At 44.0% G+C, this 22,651-nt stretch overlaps 1 protein-coding gene across 5 annotated transcripts in view; it reads right to left on the reverse strand.

The window, feature by feature from the left end:
- LOC123745356 (ionotropic receptor 21a) overlaps window positions 1-22,651 on the reverse strand; it is a 57,632-nt gene that overhangs the window by 341 nt on the left and 34,640 nt on the right. For 3 of the 5 annotated variants that reach the window (XM_069300802.1, XM_069300803.1, XM_069300805.1), the window contains 10 exons: window positions 16,762-16,837; window positions 16,180-16,334; window positions 14,726-14,830; window positions 13,845-14,074; window positions 8,608-8,736; window positions 8,103-8,280; window positions 5,883-6,119; window positions 5,331-5,593; window positions 3,907-4,041; window positions 617-803 (listed from right to left, as the gene is read on the reverse strand). In XM_069300802.1, the coding sequence (XP_069156903.1) occupies window positions 617-803; window positions 3,907-4,041; window positions 5,331-5,593; window positions 5,883-6,119; window positions 8,103-8,280; window positions 8,608-8,736; window positions 13,845-14,074; window positions 14,726-14,830; window positions 16,180-16,334; window positions 16,762-16,837 (1,695 nt within the window). The remainder of the gene's footprint in view (window positions 1-616; window positions 804-3,906; window positions 4,042-5,330; window positions 5,594-5,882; window positions 6,120-8,102; window positions 8,281-8,607; window positions 8,737-13,844; window positions 14,075-14,725; window positions 14,831-16,179; window positions 16,335-16,761; window positions 16,838-22,651) is intronic. The other 2 variants (XM_069300804.1, XM_069300806.1) reach the window with 1 other exon arrangement.

The following is a 22,651-nucleotide window of genomic DNA, read 5'->3' on the forward strand; positions in this document are numbered from 1 at the left end:
TTTCCCCCTCTCCTCCCGAAAGTAATGTTGATCCTATTAAGTTACATAGTAACTTAAGTAATGTTGATCCGAGTAAGCTGTCAACAAGAGGGTTATTTTGTTGGCATAAGTCTACGTTATTGTCTTCATGTATTCCAATATTTTTTTTTTCACCCACTTCAGATGCTAGAGATATAAGACTTCTGGTTCATAGGCTACAAGCTCTCCCACAGCTCATTTTAAAACCTTTTCCTACTTAGTTTTCCCCAGAACATGAGCTAATTGGTTTTATATCCAGGTTACCAATTACTGGTAGGTGCAAATTGGGTAAAGTGAAGGAATGGTGTCCAATCATCCCACTGTACAAAGGATTCAAACTGGGCTCTTATCATTCACAAGACAAGCAGGTAACAGTGCCAACCTCTCCACCACAGGGTGCCTTTTTTTTTTTTTTTTTTTTTTTTTCTTTCTTTGTAGAGTTGGTATTTTGTTAAAATTTCTAAGATTGTTAGAGATATTAGTTTTGTAGATATTTGTGATTCCATTTACTTCTTTCTTTATTATCTAGGGGATGGGTATGTTAACTGTTTTCTCTAGTTTAAAAAAGTAAGCGTTAATGAGTTAATAAGGTACTGACCTCGGTGATAGCCATTATGCAGCGGTCAAGGTGAGACTTGTACGGGGCATCATGAGGTAGTGGCCAAGCAGACAGTCCTGGAATGACATTTTCACGGCCAAGATAGAGATTGGAGCTACCATCTGCCAGGGTAAATTTCTGTGCTATCACCAACTGAAGATAACGACGTGCCTCGATGTGTGCTCGTCTGCAAAACAAAGATCAATTGCTTATCAGCAAAATTTTATTAAACGGGCTGAAAAGAACTGAACAGATATCCCACAATTAAGAATACGGTACATTCTTATCACTCTTGAAGAATATTATTTTCAAATGATATCAAGATTTCATTAAATGATACCTGCTTGATGGGGTTGTTGGAGTTGTTCTGCTCTCCAAGCCTGGCCTGAGGCCAGGCTGGACTTGTGAGGGTCACAACTTTCTTTCCATTACTTTCAATGCCTGATGTGAGGTAACTACCTGTGTCAGGATGTTGCTTTGTGCAGTACACACTAATTAAATCTATCACAAATTAGGCGATCTGCTCAGATCAGATGCCTTCACCCACAAGTGTTTTGAAAGGCCCTTGCAGCTTTCAGTCAAATGTCATCATCAATAGTTTACTCTCAACTTAGTTTCTCTATATCTGTTTTTTTATTATTAAAATACATATATTCAAGGGTTACAGCTCATGGATTATAATGGTTTTACAATAGTTAAAAAAAAAATCTAGGGGGGGGGGTGTTGTCGTTGGCCCAGTGCCCCCTGAAGGAGAGCACGGCCACAAGACTCCTTTCACAAAGTCTGTGGATGGAAAATGTTCAGCAATGAGTTCATAGACTTTAGCATTTGTATAACAAGATGACAGAATTACATTCTAGGGAGACAGACAGTATGTAGGGAAAATAGTGATAGGGAGAGATGGGGTGGGTGGGTGTGTGGAGAGATGGGGTGGGTGGGTGTGTGAAGAAGTTGGTAAAGGGGTGGTGTGGAAGGTTGGGGGGGGGGGGGATTGTGAAAATGGAGATAGAGGAAAGAATGTGTGTGTGTGTGTGTGTGTGTGTGTGTGTGTGTGTGTGTGTGTGTGTGTGTGTGTGTGTGTGTGTGTGTGTGTGTGTGTGTGTGTGTGTGTGTGTGTAGTCAAGGGAAAGGATGCTATGTAGAGATGGGGGAGGATGGTGTGTGAGAACACAGACCCAGGCACTGCTGGGTACCCCATCTAGTGTATGTGTGTATATTACAGCAAAATAAATAAATATATATAATATATACAGTGTGTGATTATATATATATATATATATATATATATATATATATATATATATATATATATATATATATTAGTATATTTTGGTAGCAGTCTTTCCTGTAGACATATTTTATTAAATATGACCGAAAAAGTAAGATTAATAATTCTAACACGAATTTTCTCAATCTTTCGTACATTATGCTTCACTGTTGGAGGTAAATCAAAAATCACTTCTCCAAAATTCATTTTTATTTCTAGTCTGACGCGACACGGGCGCGTTTCGTAAAACTTATTACATTTTCAAAGACTTCACAAATACACAACTGATTAGAACTTGCGTTTCCCTGATTTTATATCTACATTTGAGTGAGGTGGGAAGGGTGATGTGGCATTACATTTGAGTAAGGTGGGAAGGATGATGTGGCATTAGAGGATATTAATAGGGTATTAAAAGTATCAACACAAGACAGAACACGAAACAATGGATATTGAATAGAAGTGTTTGTAGAAAGCCTATTGGTCCATATTTCTTGATGCTTCTATATTGGAGCGGAGTCTTGAGGTGGGTAGAATATAGTTGTGCAATAATTGGCTGTTGATTGCTGGTGTTGACTTCTTGATGTGTAGTGCCTCGCAAACGTCGAGCCGCCTGCTATCGCTGTATCTATCGATGATTTCTGTGTTGTTTACTAGGATTTCTCTGGCGATGGTTTGGTTATGGGAAGAGATTATATGTTCCTTAATGGAGCCCTGTTGTTTATGCATCGTTAAACGCCTAGAAAGAGATGTTGTTGTCTTGCCTATATACTGGGTTTTTTGGAGCTTACAGTCCCCAAGTGGGCATTTGAAGGCATAGACGACGTTAGTCTCTTTTAAAGCGTTCTGTTTCGTGTCTGGAGAGTTTCTCATGAGTAGGCTGGCCGTTTTTCTGGTTTTATAGTAAATCGTCAGTTGTGACGATTTGTCAGTTGTGGCGTCAGTTTTATAGTAAATCGTCAACTGACGATTTACTATAAAACCAGAAAAACGGCCAGCCTACTCATGAGAAACTCTCCAGACACGAAACAGAACGCTTTAAAAGAGACTAACGTCGTCTATGCCTTCAAATGCCCACTTGGGGACTGTAAGCTCCAAAAAACCCAGTATATAGGCAAGACAACAACATCTCTTTCTAGGCGTTTAACGATGCATAAACAACAGGGCTCCATTAAGGAACATATAATCTCTTCCCATAACCAAACCATCGCCAGAGAAATCCTAGTAAACAACACAGAAATCATCGATAGATACAGCGATAGCAGGCGGCTCGACGTTTGCGAGGCACTACACATCAAGAAGTCAACACCAGCAATCAACAGCCAATTATTGCACAACTATATTCTACCCACCTCAAGACTCCGCTCCAATATAGAAGCATCAAGAAATATGGACCAATAGGCTTTCTACAAACACTTCTATTCAATATCCATTGTTTCGTGTTCTGTCTTGTGTTGATACTTTTAATACCCTATTAATATCCTCTAATGCCACATCATCCTTCCCACCTTACTCAAATGTAATGCCACATCACCCTTCCCACCTCACTCAAATGTAGATATAAAATCAGGGAAACGCAAGTTCTAATCAGTTGTGTATTTGTGAAGTCTTTGAAAATGTAATAAGTTTTACGAAACGCGCCCGTGTCGCGTCAGACTAGAAATAAAAATGAATTTTGGAGAAGTGATTTTTGATTTACCTCCAACAGTGAAGCATAATGTACGAAAGATTGAGAAAATTCGTGTTAGAATTATTAATCTTACTTTTTCGGTCATATTTAATAAAATATATATATATATATATATATATATATATATAAAACACACACAACTACAATCGCCTTCCCGGTTTGGTGCCTTCTTTTGATACTTACTTACTTACACTATACAATCACTATCATAGATAACATTTCACCTTCAAAAATGTTCAAATTTTGTCAGTGAGCATACCAGATGAGCACATTTATTTTGCAGATATAAGCAGAAGTTTGTACACTGAACACAAAAGGCTAATTTTGTATACTCACTTGCTAGTGGCATGCATTAGACCATCATATGCTGTTGGGACAAACTCCATCTGCTTGGCAAGTGTTTTGAAAACTGTGGAATCAGATTTGCTGTAGAAGTCTCTGAATTGGATCCCATATGGAGGCATTGTAACCCTATTAGGAGACAAGACTGAAAAGTGAGGCATTAATTTAATATTGGCTACATTAAGTATCATCTTCCAAAATTTAAAAATATTAAAACCATAATGGTAACATTTCAAATTCACCTACAATTCTTCCTCTGTCCTTTCATAATTTTATTATTCATACAAGTATCTCTCCCATTCATATCCACTATCATGTTAAAAATTAAAAAAAAATGCAAATTTATGAAGTGAGTGTGCATGCGCACAACTCCAAAGGTGGAGTTGTGGTATGAATGTAGCAGGACCTGGATTGTAACTGGATGGGGTTCTGAGAGTAGTTCTACTACTTGACAGAGAGCTTGGTTCAATAGGCTGTTGCTTGAAGCGACACACACGCCCACATATCCACTACAACCCGATTGGTCTGGCACGTCTTTGAGAAAACTCTCCCATGTTTTCTTGAAGACGTCCATTTTTGTTTTGGCAATATTTCTTGTACTCGCTGAGAGGATGTCGAACAGCCATGGGCCTCTGATGTTAATGCAGTGTTCTCTGTGCTTATGGGGTACCTCTGTTCGTCACTGGTTCTATTCTGCATTTCCTTTCATATCGTTCACTCCAGTATGTTATTTTACTGTGTAAATTTGGGACCACAGTAAAATAACTTTATATATAATAATAATATAAAAATTACTATATATATATATCTTTCTAACATTTCAAGTCATCCAGTTTCCACTCATGTCCCCTTGTTCTAATGGAATTCAGTGTGAACATTTCATCTATTTCCACTATGTGAATCCCTTTTAAGTATTTTGAACATCATCATGTTTTTCCTGTCTCCTTTTTTCTAGTGTAGCTAGGTTAAATTTTTTCACTCACTCTTCACACCCCATTCCTCGCAATTTTGGGACAAGCCTTGATGGAAACTTCGTAACCTTTTCCCAGTCTCCTTATGTGTTTCTATAGATTGGGGCTCTATAACGATGGGGCAGCATACTAAAACTGGTCTCATGTGGGCATTGTAAAGCGCTCTAAATGCCTTCTTACCTAGGTCCCTGAATGATGATCAATCTTTTAAGTGTAAAGTATGCTGCTGACGTTATCCTGTGTGTGTGTGTGTGTGTGTGTGCCTCTGGAGTTAGATTTTATATGGACACAAATGTGTTCCTGCTATATAGTCTTCCCAGCTTGGTGCCTTCTTTTGATAATTGTATATTTAAATTTGTGTTCCAGTATACATAAAAAGAAATACAAACGTTCACTCAGGTGCACCCACATGTACAAAACAGTAGGCCAACATGAACAGGTCCTCACATCTTGGTAACTTTGATAAGTTCCTCAAGGGTTTCAGGTCTAGGAGGATACTTTGGTATGGTGAGGGATGCAGTTAGATTTCCTCGGTAAGCTGTACCGATGATGAGGGCAAACACCAGCCATCCACCAAACACTGCCCGCGCCCACCCTCTCCTTGTGAGGCGCTCCGCCATGCTCTGTCCCAGCAGTGTTCCCACCACATCCTGGATCACCTGCTGGGAGTCTATCCCACCATGGAGTGTGTCAACAGTCACGTGGCTCATCTTTGGAACAACACAAAAATAAAATAAAATTATATATCAGTACAAATATACTGTACATTCAATGGTAAGTTAAGCTTGCATATTAATATAATTCAGAACTGATGGACTAATTTAAATTTGTATTTTTTAATGCCGAGTACATCAATTAGAATGCCGACATTTTAAGAATGTAGCAACTAGGCCAAGATATTTTTGTATGTATTATAATTGAGCCATAAAATACTTGAAATATAAAAGGCACTAATGACATAACCAAGAGATGCAAGAAATGGGAAGATGAAATAGTTACCAATATAACGGCAGTAGGCACCAGCATCAGCACAACCAGGGTGTACGCCCACACCTCATTAGCCAGGGGGTAGTAGAGGCTGAGAAAGCGTGGCTTGAGTACTGGCTTGGGCATGCAGAAGGTCGGGGAGGCATACTCATAAGGGTACGAGAAGTCATAGTGCAGCAGGCGACTTGGCAGTACAGCATAGATGATTGTGGCCATGAACGATTCTCGTTCCTCCACCTTCTTTGTCACCTGTTGAGAGACGTGGGTTAACTGGGGGATGATTTGATTTTTTGTTTCTTAATGGACAACTACCCTTTTAATTATTATCAAGGGCAATTTCATTCACTGAGTTCAAGGATCAGAAGTACTTTTGACCCATGTGTGTCTGAATTCACTACTACAGACCAGGCGAGACAGGAAGGTGGATCTCTCGTTTAACTAGATACTGTATATGTGAACCAGTTAGATTCTTATGGCTAGTCGGTAGGGGTATAGTTATGCTCTGGATTATACTATACTAGTTTAGACAAAACTTAAATCAAAGCTGCCTCTTGATCCAAAACTTTCAACATTCTCCCATTAAACATAAGAGGAATGACTTGCCGACCTCTCACGGTGGTCAAAAGAAACTTGATAAACTTCTCTAAAGTATACCTGATGAACAGGGCCATGATTCATACATCAGGCTGTGAACAGCTGCATCAACAGCCTGGTTGACACGACCACTGAGGAGGCGTGGTCAGAGACTAGGTTGCAGGGACATTGATCCTCATTGGAGTGCAAGAGCTCCCCACACCATCTCTACCACTGAACCACCACCACTGGCTGCTTAACCTGAAGGACACACTTTCACTTAATGTCACCTGTCTCTCCCATCAGTGTAGCATCACCTGCTTATCTCAACATTTTCCATTCTTAATGTTGTAAGTTACATCCAGGGGAAAGTCACTCACTGGCATAAGAGGCCCTTACCATCAAGGGGTTCAGGAAAACAGGCAGGCATGACATTACCATCATGTAACACCTGCTACCATTGTAATCCCCTGCCTGATACCATAAAGTTTACACATTGGTGCTCTTAAATATATTTCTTTATGCAGTCTAAACAATATTTACAGTTGAGTGTAACCTGGTACTGTACTGCTAATCTTGCACAGTACCAATGGTACATTCAATGAAATGCTTAATCTCATTTCAAAGGAGAAACACCGACCGCCACCACTCCATTACACATTAGTTACTACAAGGGTATTGAAAATTACTAATTGGGGAATTGCCAGTGGTTCATAAGGTAAACCACCGTGCCCTAAAGTTTACCGTGACTTTAATTACTACCCAGCGATTCCTTCTTTTGATGTAATCAGTTACTGACTGTTATGTTAAACAATTTTATACTGGAGAATTTGGGAGGTTCACACAAGGAGGTTCAACAGCCTTGATGACACGAAGACGGCAAAGGAGGGAAAATTAATGACGCTCAAAGATGGAAAGTTAACAGGATTTTAAGTCAAAATTATGATTTTACCAAAAGTCACTCGGCTGCATCCTATCCTACACTGGCAAATGGTAAGTAATTTAGACATGGCCAATACATCAGATATATCACACGTTACCTTATGAACCACTGCCTCTCACCAGCAGGAGACTCTGCCTCTACCCGGCCTCATGAGGATCCACAGACCAGCTCCAGGCACTCAATTCTATCTCCATACACAAGGTATATGTACACCCAAAACTGCACCAGCTGATATCAGGTGGTGGGTTTTAGTTGGTTTAAAACTACAGTGGATGACTCGTAGTCTGCGACCCCCGTTGAAAACATCACACTCGGGAATTTTATAAGAATCTTTTAATTAATGCTGTTTGACAAGTCTTATCCCAGAGTGATCTTATGGGCAAAGACATACAACTCCAACATGTTAACTACCTTTCACTTGATATTTGATGCAAAACAGCATTCTAAAGAGGAATTTTTCTATTAAGAATTGTTTGACTAATGGAAGGTGAGGCCACCCTCTTACACTCAAGGAGGGTGAATTATGGAGAGTGAGGGAGAAAAAAGAGAGAGAGAAAGATTGAAATTCCTTGTTGTAACAATCATGGGGTTCAGGAAAACAGAGCAGGCATGTCACTACTACAATATCATGTAGTTCAGGATCGAAGGCAGGCTCGCCTGTAATTATAAAGGAGATGGCAGACTGTTCTACAATGCATGGCTAGTTTAGCCCTTACCTCATCCCAATCAGTGGTGTTGATGATAACGATGGTGAAATTGAGTGTTTTTGCTATGGTCTCGAGCATGAGGTAATCAGTTCCATAGTACTGGGTGCTGCTGCTTTTGTTGCCATCCTCTTCAATCCAGTATGGAGGGAAAGGAAGAGCAGTTACAGTCACCCGCCCACCATAAAAACTGCAAAGGAAAATTATGAGTCATGTACAACTCAAATCTTCAAGACAAAGTAGAATGTAGAAAGACAAATGAAGCAGAAAAATTGTTTAATTACCTAAACCTCTTATCTCTGCAAGGGTCTCAGTAAGATCTTAAGGGGTATATACAGTATTATCAACCATCTTACAGTGTAAGGTGATTTAGTCATTTATTTCATGACACGAGTGCACATGCAAATTGGGTAAAACTGATTTCACATATATCTTTCCATCAATGGTGGATCACCAAGTTTTTCCAATTCATATTTACGTTATATATATTAGTTTGTAATGTGTATATGAAGCTTACTTGGAGTATTTGTCAGGGAAGAACTGGAGATGGGTTGTGTAGGTAAGCTGAGCAGCTTGGGTCCATGTGGCCAGTCTGACCACCACCGTCTTGTTCTGGTGGTATGGAAGATGAGTGAATACGCCGAACCTGGTGCAAAATCATACTGTTAGACCATACAAACATACAGTATATAGTTTGATTTTTTTCCCTATATTTGATGTTTTCACTCGACTTGCATTATGCAGTGGAAAGGGAAAATTTTCTACAAGATAGGACTGGTGATATATTAGACGGGTAGGATTGTAAACATCAAGAGATTTTAAGATCTGATTGTTGAAGTCACCAAACGTGTGTCGAGGAAGGATAAAATTTGCAATAATCTTAATGCCGTATTTATTGTGGAGTAAATAATGAATATAGCATGTAATAACAAATTTATTGGAGGCACATGTACAAGTGTTGTACATGTTGTACATGACATAGGAATTCCAATATAAATATAATAATGCAGTTACCTGTATACATATAGAGTGGTGGGATACATGGTATTGATATTGGATACACACACACATATATATACATACATATTCACACACACGTTAGAAAGACGTCAGAAAAAACTTTTTCAGTGTCAGTAGTTAACAGGTGGAATGCATTAGGCAATGATGTGGTGGAGGCTGACTCCATACACAGTTTCAAATGTAGATATGATAGAGCCCAGTGGGCTCAGGAATCTGTACATCAGTCGACGGTTGAGAGGTGGGACCAAAGAGCCAGAGCTCAACCCCTGCAAGCACAACAACTGAATACACATACACACACACGACAGAAGACCCAGGCAAGAGTATGACAGAAACAACATGGCAGGTAACAATATAATCGAGAGGGCAGCCTCTACTGCCTGTAAAAGTCGATCCCATCTACTCATCATGGGGGGACTTCAATCACAGAAGGATAGACTGGGAGAACAAGGAACTGCATGTAGGAGAGGAAACATGGAGAGCTAAACTAATGGAGATGGCAACAAAAAACTTTTTAAGCCAGCATGTCAGGGAACCCACAAGAATGGGGGGAAACAACGAACCAGTGAGACTCGACCTGGTCTTCATTCTGAATGACTTCGACAAAGGGAAATTGGTTTCAAGGCCCCAGTAGGAATGAGCAATCACAGTGTACTGATAAGTTTGAGTATCTTTAGTATCTGGTCGAAGAAGGACTAATGAACTCAAGGAAGGGACCTGAAAACAAAAGGCTGGTATTCCGTAAAGGAAACTACGTGGAAATAAGAAAATTACTAACAGATATAAAACGGGAACAGAACTCTGGGAAAAGACGGCCCAAAACATGATGGAACACATCACGCAGAAGTGTAAGGAGGCATCAGAGAAGTTCATCCCGGTCGAAAAAGAAACAAATGAAATGCAGATGAGAAACTCATGGTTTAATCAGAGATGTAAGCTCTTGAAGCAACTAAGTAAAAGGGCGTAGAGAAACTATAGAAATAACAGGACACTTGAGAGCAGAGGATACCAGAGTGCCAGGAATGAATACGTCAGGGTGAGAAGAAAGGCAGAAGGGCAATATGAAAACGACATAAAGCAAGGCAAATACACAACCTAAATTGCTGCACAGCCACATCTGGAGAAAATCAACAGTGAAGGAACAGGTAATGAAATGACAGGGTAGATAAGGATAAACTGTTTAACACGGGTGGTACACGAACAAGGGGACACAGGTGGAAACTGATTACCCAAATGAGCCACAGGGACGTTATAATGAACTTTTTCAGTGTCAGTAGTTAACAGATGGAATATATTAGGCAGTGATGTGGTGGAGGCTGACTCCATACACAGTTTCAAATGTAGATATGATAGAGCCCAGTAGGCTCAGGAATCTGTACACCAGTTGATTGACAGTTGAGAGGCGGGACCAAAGAGCCAGAACTCGCCTGGTTATGCTTGCGGGGAAAGCAAGCATAACCAGGCGAGTACACACATACATTAAAAAACAAACTCGAAAAGGTGCACAAATTTAAAACGAGACTCTTCCAAGAATTGCGAGGGATAAGGTGTGAAGAGACAAAGATCTCTACCTGACGACGAGGAGAGAGAGGTGACATGATACAGAAGTATAAAATACTTGAGGGGATTGACCGGGTGTTAAAATAGGGAATGTTCACAATGAATACCAGTAGAACAAGAGGGCATGAATTGAAGCTTCAGATTGAGACGAGTTGTAGAGATGTTCGAAAGTTTTCTTTTAGCATAAAAACAGTACCAAAAATGTAATTTACCTAAATGAGATGGATGTAAAGCCAAACTCTACTGATATCTTTAAAAGGAGATATGATAGGGAAATAGATCAAGAGTCATTGCATTGGTCTACCAGTGGCTAGAAAAGTGGGATCCAAGAGCTAGAGCTTGATCCTGCAGGCACAAATAGGCTAGTACACACAAAGAGTACTGGGAAGATGGGACACCACGACGTAGCTCTTATCCAGTAACTACACATACCAGGCGATTGGCAGTCGAGAGGCGGGACCAAAGAACCAAAGCTCAATCTCCACAAGCACAACTAGGTGAGTATAGATGGGGTCTCCACCCCACTGGAAGGGACAGTGCTGGTTAAAAGATATACTTCTCCCATCCAGGAGAGCATCATACCAACCTTGCAAAATGATGGCAAACAAATCTAATACACATTCCACAAGAAATGGTAGAACCAATTTAAAAGATATGATCAAAATGACTAATTATGAGATATTTAAACGAAGGGAGATTAAACTGGGAACAATGAACCCACAAGGAGAGAACCAGCACTGTTTGTTAACGAAAAGTGACGTTATTTTTAAGAGGAGACCGGTTGGTTTGTTATGGTCAGAGAACCCCACAACCTGCAACCCATTACTTGTGACTACATGTATGGCGACGCTCGCTATCGTGTGCTATGTTGAAGGCATCCTGTCTGGCGTTTTGTTAGACCTAAATGTTGCGTCACAGCCAGGGTGAACGCTGCTACGTTCACCACAGATATGGACATACAGTAATTGCCAGAAATGAGAACATGGCAGTGGCTACAACAATTGTTGAGCAACAATGTTAGGATTAAGGTGGTGGTGGTTGTTTTAGGTTCAGCAACTCTGAACAAAATTTCCAAGTAGCACGGGATATAGAGAACCCGTGATATAGAGAACCCGTAACACGAAGATTAATGTATATTGTAGGATTAAGTACTACTTAGGTGCATAATGTTTCGAGCAGACTTATCTTGATTGATAAGCATTGTAAATAGTAAATCATGGCACCTATAACCCGGTGATGTTATCATCCATCAATTGGTCTGAGTCTGTTGTCAATAAACGCCATGTGGATCACACGTTCGTTTCTCTTCCCGACGAATTATAAGGATCATCACGGTAACCCTTACAGCAGCCTGACCTTCCCCGCCGCGCCCACACCTGACGCCACAGATGCACACACACGGACGATGTCTGCACAGAAGCCAGTAAGATACTGAAGCAGTGTGACACCGACACACAACTTCAGCATCATATTTCAGCGACACCCGCCTACATCTGCCATTCTAGGGCCTATACAAAAACCAATAGACACCACCTTCATCTATAATCTTGGGTTAGGTTAGGACAAGACGGTGGCGTGTGTGTGGTCGTTATATCACTCAGTGTACCAAGCTTACCACTGAGTAAGCCTCGAGACTATACTGAAAGAAAACCCCATTCTTTCAACATCGACCCTTAGCGTAATGATTTCATCGACCTGAATACACACTACAATGACCTCAGCTTCGGGCTTCAGTTTAATAAAAAAAAAATCGACATAACAATGGGCTGCCCAATCAGTGGACGTCACTAAGTTTCGTATAGAATGGCTGGAAGAGTTACTACCAGCCAGCGTCATCACCCAGTATCATTATGTACTGTAAAAATTGTTCTTGATTGTCGAGAGATTATCTTAAAACAGAGAAAAAACTTTTTATTACATTTTCAATTAATACAAGAAAGTAAGCATCACTAATGTGTTAGCAGCGTCCGCATCTATCAATGTATCCACTTGGTGAGCTTGTTCATTTCACTTCTAATAGTTATGTCATATACATAATAATGCCACACACTGTATAATCGTGCACAATAAAGTTCACAATCAAATACGGATGGAAGGAGAAGAAAAATACTCAAGAAATCAGAAACAAACGACAAATTTTTATCTGAATGGTCTCTATTTGCTTCTCAGAGGCAATGGGTCCTCGCAATAGTGCTTGATTCTTTGCTGATATAAAATGCTGGACAAGTTATTACAATATGTAGAAAGAAATTTCACATAACCAACATTAACAACACTAATGACGGCTGATTCTCCCCCATGACAAATAGACATCACAAACACTTACAATCAAGACAATATAGGAGATTCATGATTCCTAAATTCACTGAAGGAGTCGGCCAGTGGGACATTCTTGCCAACTTTCAACAGCGACCAACTTTTCCAAACGATTGCAAACAGGCCACGTGGGATAACCCCATAGTAGAGAACTTTGCCACAGCAATGCTGGAGGCAGCTTCTGGGAAAGACAAAGCACGCTTCCTAGATGTGCAAGCTCTCCATGCTGGTGACTTGCTGTTGGCTATCCCCAATTCTGTCTTGGGCACGCACCTGGAACATCGGGACCTAAGTATTGGTGTTGCCCTGTGCCTTGCCACACCTATCTCGGCATTGGTGTATATAACTAAATGAATGTGGTGTAAATAAAGTGCATCTGTGGCTATGCGTCGGCAGACCAATACGGCAGCCATGGTCTCATCTGTCGTAAGTCACCGGGAAACATTGGCAGACATGAAGCAGTCAATGACATCATCAAGAGAAGTTTGGCTACAGCTGAGTGTCCAGCACAAAGGGAATCTCAGTTGTGCAGACCTGATAATAGTCACAAACGCCCAGATGGCGTCACCCTGCAGCCATGGAGGGAAGGTAAACAGGTCGTGTGGGACTACACGTGTGTCTATATTGGCTGATACCTGCTTACCTCACAGTGCCCGCAAAGCTAATAATTACAGGGACCTAGAACGTTGTTACAGGTTCGTGCCCTGGGGTAAATGTGCACTGAAGTTCTTAAAGGAGGTGGGTGAGGAACTCATTAGGCAAACTAGAGACTCGGAAGCAGCCAGTTTCCTGCTCCAGTGCCTCGATGATTTGAGCCAGGAGAGTAGAGGGTAGAGAAGGTGGACGTGAGGTACCTACCTGGGTGGATGGAGCCTCTCCAGGTTGAGGATCATGGAGTTCATCATGGTGAAGGTCCAGTGGTTGGTGATGAGGCCGTGGAGCTGGGAGCGAGCCAGGCGGGTCACAACCACCAGCCTCGTCCTCCACACCAACAGCCGACCAGCAACTGACAGCTCGGCAAACTCTGCTATGAACGCTGGTTGGTTACTGGCCACCACCACCGTCAGGCACCACGTTACCTGACGCACCTGAGTCAACATGATGGAGAGGTGAGGCAAGAGCTCTACAACTCTGGAATACAATAGTATGGGTGGTGGTAGCGGGCGGGCTGTCCGCCTTGCTGACACCACGCCAGAGTTTGATAGCCAAGCTTGCCAGGAAGCAGCACGTGTATGAAGGTTCGTCATGTATATTACAACATAGATGCCTGTCCCTAGATTAATGCTGTTTAGCATTCTTATACACAGAGATGCTTGTGTACAAGTTTTGATGTACTGTTTTATCTGTGAAATTATGAAAGGGGCCTGACAGCTGAGTGGACAGCGCTCGGGGTTCGTTGTCCTAAGGTTCCGGGTTCGATCCCCGGTGGAGGCGCAAACAAATGGGCAAAGTTTCTTTTACTCTAATGCCTCTGTTCATCTAGCAGTAAATAGGTACCTGGGAGTTAGACAGCTGCTACGGGCTGCTTCCTGGGGGTGTGTAACAAAAAGGAGGCCTGATCGAGGACCGGGCCGCGGGGACGGTAAGCCCTGAAATCATCTCCAGATAACAAGGTTGATAGAAGAGGGAGAGGGCAGGGTGGTCGAGGACGGGGAGGAATGAGAGATACTCCAGAGATCCTGGCAATAATAATGTGCATCAGATGACTGATATAAACAATATAGACACAAAGAACTTACTCTGCGCATATTCTCCACCATCTGGACCAGGTGAGTGTTGTTGGTGTCCTCATCCTCCAGCTGGAACACTGCCACACCAGCTGGTGCCTCCACCTCTCGCACCACCTGTGGACGCCCACCACTCACTCAGCTAACGGCTTGGACTAGAGATTATAAATGCCTCCTTACATACATGCAGGTTTCTCTTTAAAATAATATACCTATCAAACATGGTTTTACTTCTAAGATGTCTCGTTAATATATCTGTGCCGAGCCATCAAGCTATAACTAGCTTGGCTAAATGGGTTCAGAGGTTCAGTTCCTCTAGCGCGGGGACGCTAAGCCCCGAAATCATCTCAAAATAGTCCCAGACAACGTGAATACCTGCTTGATACCTACTTGATGGGGTTCTGGGAGTTCTTCTACTCCCCAAGCCCGGCCCGAGGCCAGGCTTGACTTGTGAGAGTTCAAGTCTGGCCTCGGGCCGGGCTTGGGGAAGTAGAAGAACTCCCAGAACCCCTGATTATATTATTACTGAATAAAAGGGGCACGGTCCATTAACATATCTAAGCATTAGACATCAGTGAGCTGTGGACAAATGACTTTATTCAGGTTTTATACCAAGAATTTACGCACGGAGTATACACCCGCTTCTGTGTATACACACTGTACTTCAGTCCTGAAGCCTTGTTCACGGCTGAGGTATACTTGCTGGCTGGCTCGTTAATAACGCATTGTTGTGGCATTATTAATCCTCGCGCCCGTGGATCACCATGGAGAGTGTGGATCACCTTGGAGGGTGTGGATCATCTTGGAGTGTGTGGATCACCTTAGAGAGTGTGGAGTGTGCATCACCTTAGAGAGTGTGGAGGGTGTGGAGTGTGGATCACCTTAGAGAGTGTGGAGTGTGGATCACCTTGGAGAGTGTGGAGTGTGGATCACCTTGGAGAGTGTGGAGAGTGGATCACCTTGGAGGGTGTGGAGTGTTGATCACCTTGGAGGGTGTGGAGGGTGTGGAGTGTGGATCACCTTAGAGTGTGTGGAGGGTGTGGAGTGTGGATCACCTTAGAGTGTGTGGAGGGTGTGGAGTGTGGATCACCTTAGAGTGTGTGGAGGGTGTGGAGTGTGGATCACCTTAGAGAGTGTGGAGGGTGTGGAGTGTGGATCACCTTAGAGAGTGTGGAGGGTGTGGAGTGTGGATCACCTTAGAGAGTGTGGAGGGTGTGGAGTGTGGATCACCTTAGAGTGTGTGGAGGGTGTGGAGTGTGGATCACCTTAGAGAGTGTGGAGGGTGTGGAGTGTTGATCACCTTAGAGAGTGTGGAGGGTGTGGAGTGTGGATCACCTTAGAGAGTGTGGAGGGTGTGGAGTGTTGATCACCTTAGAGAGTGTGGAGGGTGTGGAGTGTGGATCACCTTGGAGGGTGTGGAGTGTGGATCACCTTAGAGAGTGTGGAGGGTGTGGAGTGTGGATCACCTTAGAGAGTGTGGAGGGTGTGGAGTGTGGATCAAGCAACAGGATGACGCTGCATTCCGAACTCGAGGAAGCTCTCAGCACAGCGTTGACAACACTGCTGGCCACGTCGACCAAGTCCACTGCGGGCGACTCGTCCAGACCTGGCGTCAGCAACACTGCCGAGTGTACATGAAACAAACCAACTTTCCCCCAGGACCATTATGAATAAAACCTATTTTATAACAATAAATTATCATGGATAATTATAAACGAAAAGACATGTAAAGTTCCACAGCACTGAATAGATACTGGATTATAAATACAATTTTGATATTAAAAAAATTTAAGACAAAATCATTCATACGAGATCTAAAGTTGTTATGTAATAGTTCTGAACATAGAAGACCTCATTCATGGGGAAACAGATTGTGAGGTAAGTACTCGGGTGTGAGACTGGACGTGACTCATGAGGAGGTATAGGCTGACGGAGCGGACAGAAGCACACTTCCCACACATGCATATATGTAGCAACAAGAGGTGGACGTGTCAAGAGGAGCAGCAAGAGGCGCTGTCAACTGACACCATTAACCTGAGACAACTGACTTGTAGCCGGAGTGAGGAGGAGGAGGAAGGGCAGGCAGCCGCACACCGCCACCATCACACCAGTCATCATCCTCATCTGAAATGTGTGTTCCGTGTCTTACATTGTGGCCTTAAACCCTTCACTTGGCGCAAGGCATTATTATTATTATTATTATTATTATTATTAGTTACTAATTATGCACCCCATCCCCCATCCTGTTCCTCCGTACCATCCCAAATCCATATCCTGATCCATTCCAAGTGCTATAGTCATAATGGCATGGCGTTTCCCCCTGATAATTCCCTCCCTCCCATCTCCATCCCGTGGGCGATGGTGGGAAGGGTTACAGAGGCAGCCCTGTACACTAAACAAAGTCCCGCTGCGACTGACGTGTTTCATATTAAAAGGCAACTAGATGTTTAACACCCCCCCCCCCCCCCCCCGGTACTATTGAACACCAACACCCCATCCATATATACCTATGAATCCCTTCCACCTACCTATAAAATCTCGCTCTCCTACCCGCCCCTCCCACACACACAGGCACAAGGTTCCAAGTAATGACCCGAGAGGTGCAGAACCTGTGAATTCCTGCAGCGCCATACTTACTAGCGGGCAGGCCGGCCGGGGCCGGGGCCGGGGCCGGGGCTTCGCCCATCACCGCTGGTGTGTACCCTTCACACACCCGTCAATACAACGCTGCTGCAACACGTCCTCTCCCACAGTATACCGCATTTTGACGTCAAAATCCCGAACGGACAAATAAAAGTCTACTGTAAACCATGGCGGCTCACATTCACGTTTTCTATGTGTGGCTGATAGGCCAGAACGGCCTGGCTTAGGCTAGGGCTCGGCCTGGCTTAGGCTAGGGCTCGGCCTGGCCTGGCTTAGGCTAGGGCTCGGCCTGGCCTGGCCTGGCTTAGGCTTGGGCTGGTGTTATCGTTTTAGTACACAATTTGCTGTCCGTTGTGGTATCCCGAGACAACGGGCCAATTTCCAGAAGTTACGATATATATATTTATCTTCGAAATGTGTGATTTGAGGGTTGCATGACTTTTGTGGAAACATGTGTAACAGGAACGTTTGATACATAATACATACCATGGAGACACGTGATCGCAACGTTTGATACATAATACATACCATGGAGACACGTGATCGCAACGTTTGATACATAATACATACCATGGAGACACGTGATCGCAACGTTTGATACATAATACATATTTATTGACATGTATAAACAGAAGAAGCGAGGAACATTTTCTTATTTATTTTGATGTTAATATGCTGCTATAATTATTATTATTATTAGACATTAAGCACGCCATCACGAAAGGAAGATACACATCATTGTATAATACAGTCTTGGACGTAAACAATCAGTGTCAGCCTTAAAACTGTCCGAAGACCAGCCCGTCCTCCTGGGCGTTCTCAGCGTCACTAAACCGTTGTGCTAAAGTGCCCTATCCTAACCAACCAGAACACCCACGAACAGAAAACGGGACATCACGTCCATTTCGCGAGCCGCTACCATGTTTTGTAAATCATATTTTGGCCTTAGGTAGAGTGTACGTCAAAATGCGTCGTGCTATCAGGAGGACGGGTTGTGAAGGCAGGGGAGGGCAGGTGGCCCGCTGCTCTCCGCCACACACACACACACACACACACACACACACACACACACACACACACACACACACACACACACAGCCTCGATAACTAAGCACCTGGTTCAAGAAATAATTCCTGTCTCGAGTACTAAGGCAATGTATCATAACTTCCAATTACTGTCTTAACAATCCTCACATAAGAACTGTGTGCTCGTTGGACCGTAACTACCGTACTAGGCTGCTATCACTAAAGACTCTCTTAAGTATTCAGTGGTTGCCTACTTCGAGTTCACTGTAAACGGGTTGGCTTACTAACAATGCGGCACTTGTATATATTTTGTCATATTCGCCTTGCCATAAGATGCGTGTTAAACCACACTTCAATTATGAGAGAGCCTCGCCAGCTGACAAAGCAGCAACACTTCACTCACACCGGACAACCTCCTCACGGAGACGCACGATAACATTTTCAATTGCATATTCGTGTGTTAATGTTAAAATGATTGATGAGCAATGTCCGCACGCTGCACGCACGCTCCTTGTCAGGTCCATACAAGATCTAGACACGCCCGGCGCACGCTGTGTAATGAACACAACCACCAATGCCATTTAGGACAAGTGATTCCAGTACAAGCACTGACTGCTTCATAACCAGTGATAACCGGAGACTCTCGGTCTCTTCACACGCTCACATTATAGTTATTATCCAGCCCGTCCTCCTAAGGTTTCACAACGTCAAGAAAACGGCCAGTTTAAAGTTAAAGTGTAAAGTAAAGCAGAGGACCCAAAACAGAAAATGGGACAGTACGTCACTTTCGCTATTCGCTTCCATTTAGTAGTACGAAATTTTTTGGCCTTATGTAACGCATACGAGCGAAAAGGAACATTATTTGTGAGAGGACAGGTTGTATAAACACCAGTACACACACACAACACGAACGGTATCAAGAGGACTGCTCGTGCTCGGAAACACACAGCAGATCAACAGTAAAACAAATACATTAACATTACTATTAACCTTCACAATAATATAAAATTAAAACTTGATTAGCCCACATTTCTGAGGAGGAAATATCTAAAGCGCCTCCATGCACTCCCCCCCCCACACACAGACGTTATCATCACAGGTGCCTCACCACGTTCCCCCCCCCACACAGACGTTATCATCACAGGTGCCTCACCACGTTCCCCCCCCCACACACAGACGTTATCATCACAGGTGCCTCACCACGTTCCCCCCCCCACACAGACGTTATCATCACAGGTGCCTCACCACGTTCCCCCCCCCCCCCCCCACACACAGACGTTATCATCACAGGTGCCTCACCACGTTCCCCCCCCCCCACACACAGACGTTATCATCACAGGTGCCTCACCACGTTCCCCCCCCCACACAGACGTTATCATCACAGGTGCCTCACCACGTTCCCCCCCCCCCACACAGACGTTATCATCACAGGTGCCTCACCACGTTCCCCCCCACCCACACAGACGTTATCATCACAGGTGCCTCACCACGTTCCCCCCCACCCACACAGACGTTATCATCACAGGTGCCTCACCACGTTCCCCCCCCCCCACACAGACGTTATCATCACAGGTGCCTCACCACGTTCCCCCCCCCCCACACAGACGTTATCATCACAGGTGCCTCACCACGTTCCCCCCCCCCCCACACAGACGTTATCATCACAGGTGCCTCACCACGTTCCCCCCCCCCCACACAGACGTTATCATCACAGGTGCCTCACCACGTTCCCCCCCCCCCCACACAGACGTTATCATCACAGGTGCCTCACCACGTTCCCCCCCCCCCACACAGACGTTATCATCACAGGTGCCTCACCACGTTCCCCCCCCCCCCACACAGACGTTATCATCACAGGTGCCTCACCACGTTCCCCCCCCACACAGACGTTATCATCACAGGTGCCTCACCACGTCCCCCCCACACAGACGTTATCATCACAGGTGCCTCACCACGTTCCCCCCCCCCCACACAGACGTTATCATCACAGGTGCCTCACCACGTTCCCCCCCCCCCACACAGACGTTATCATCACAGGTGCCTCACCACGTTCCCCCCCCCCCCACACAGACGTTATCATCACAGGTGCCTCACCACGTTCCCCCCCCCCCCACACAGACGTTATCATCACAGGTGCCTCACCACGTTCCCCCCCCCCCCACACAGACGTTATCATCACAGGTGCCTCACCACGTCCCCCCCCCCCCACACAGACGTTATCATCACAGGTGCCTCACCACGGAGATGGACCACGATAACCGAGATTACTGGACAAAATATATACTTCACGAAGCAACATATCAAGGCATCAACAAGAGAAAGAACCTGACGTTGATCCACAATGAAGATGCAGAGAGCTTGAGACATAAGGTGTCACTAGGAGTCGGTGACCACTGCGTCATGGGGTTCGACTCCACTCCACAACAAGGTAAACAGCGTGAGACTACTAGAAGGTTCGGGCTTACCTGCTCGATGTTCACTGGGAGGCCGAGATGGACGGGAAGTCAGCGAAGGAGATGGAACTCCTAACACAGAATTCCAGTTAATGAAGAAGGTAAATATCCACCTGGAGGATTATAGCAGAAACACTAGGGCCAGACCCCAGATACCGCCAAGGGTGCTGAAGGAAGCAGCGGGGAGATTGTGTTACCCAGTAACTATGGTGGTCAACAGAGCCGGCCTTGTGACAACCCTCACAGGAGCACCTCGACACCACATCATCCGAACCATAAGTAAAGATACCAAACACAAGATCATCATTTAAGAATCTAAACAAGGCTTTAATACATATAAAGCTTTACATATTTAACACATTCTTAATACTTATTTTACATACTAAGTACATATTTTATAGCTTTAATACATATTAAAGCCTTAATATGTATTTAAGCTTTAATACATATTAAAAGCTTTAATACATATTAAAACTTTAATGCATATTAAAGATGTAATACATTTAATACATATATTAAAGCTTTAATAATGGCTTTATTACATATATATTGACCATATACAATGCCCTGTGTGTGGCCCAGCTTGAGTCTGCAGCACCGGTATGAAACCCGCACATAAATCAGAGGTTTGTAACTAGATTAGTACCAACATTTGAGACTTTCCTATGAGGTAAGATTGAGGGAACTCTCCTTCACAACCTTAGACAAGTGAAGAAAAGGGGGGGGGGGGACATAGTCATTGTATACAAGATCCTGAGAAGGATAGACAATGTGGACAAAGGAAGGCTATTTAAATTAAAATACGGTAGGACAAGGGGACATCGGTGGACACGTAATTGAGTGTAAGGATGGTCACGCTCCCCTTATGGGAGGTCGTCTAGTGGAGTGCCCAGAAGGAAGTTGTTGTTGAAGCCAATTCCTTCAACAACTTTATGACAAATATGATGACAACTTTAATGTTGAGAGAGACAATTAGCGCGCTAGGATCAAACGGCGAGGAGGCAGGGCATGCAGAGCTAGAGCTCACCCCCACCGTAGTCAGTGACAAGTAAGCTCCCCGTCCCCGACTAATGGGGGAAGGGGGGGGAGGGGCGTCACCCCCAGAGATAGAACTGGGGCAATGTTGTGAGAGATTACAAACCAGTAAATTGTCAGTTCAGTAGTTAAGACCAACACACTCCAGCAGTCATCAACAGCACTCTGAGGCCCTCCCAACACCCGAAGCTCTCCCAACACCTGACGACCTCCCAACACCCGAAGCTCTCCCAACACCTGACGACCTCCCAACACCCGAAGCTCTCCCAACACCTGACGACCTCCCAACATCTGAAGGTCTAAAAGAAGCAATGTTCCTTATGGTTTAAAGCTGTGACAAACTTTGAGCAGCCTCCAAGTATTATTTAGTCTTATACATAGTTAACGTCTTATACATAGTTAACGATTTAAGTGAACCGAGTGTAAACACGGAGAAATGAGGTAGCCCTGTCTGTGTATACATCCCTGATAGAGGCCTACAGGAAGGCATCATCAGCAAATAATAGGTGGAAGAGGGAGCGCAGAGACGCGTACTCACCCGCGACTGAGAGAGGACTGCCTGGGGCCCTGTCCTGCGGCTGGATATATACACACACGTGCGACTCCACACCTGTTCTCAGCCCCGAAGAGTAACACAAACACGGCAGCAACACCTGCATACGCACACACGTGTGGGGAATTGACAAGGTAGATACGGATAAACTGTTTAACACGGGTGGTAGAGAACAAGGGGACACAGGTGGAAACTGATTACCCACATGAGCCACAGGGACGTTAGAAT

This window comes from Procambarus clarkii, chromosome 44 (assembly GCF_040958095.1).
Source record: "Procambarus clarkii isolate CNS0578487 chromosome 44, FALCON_Pclarkii_2.0, whole genome shotgun sequence".
Classification (NCBI taxonomy): domain Eukaryota; kingdom Metazoa; phylum Arthropoda; class Malacostraca; order Decapoda; family Cambaridae; genus Procambarus; species Procambarus clarkii.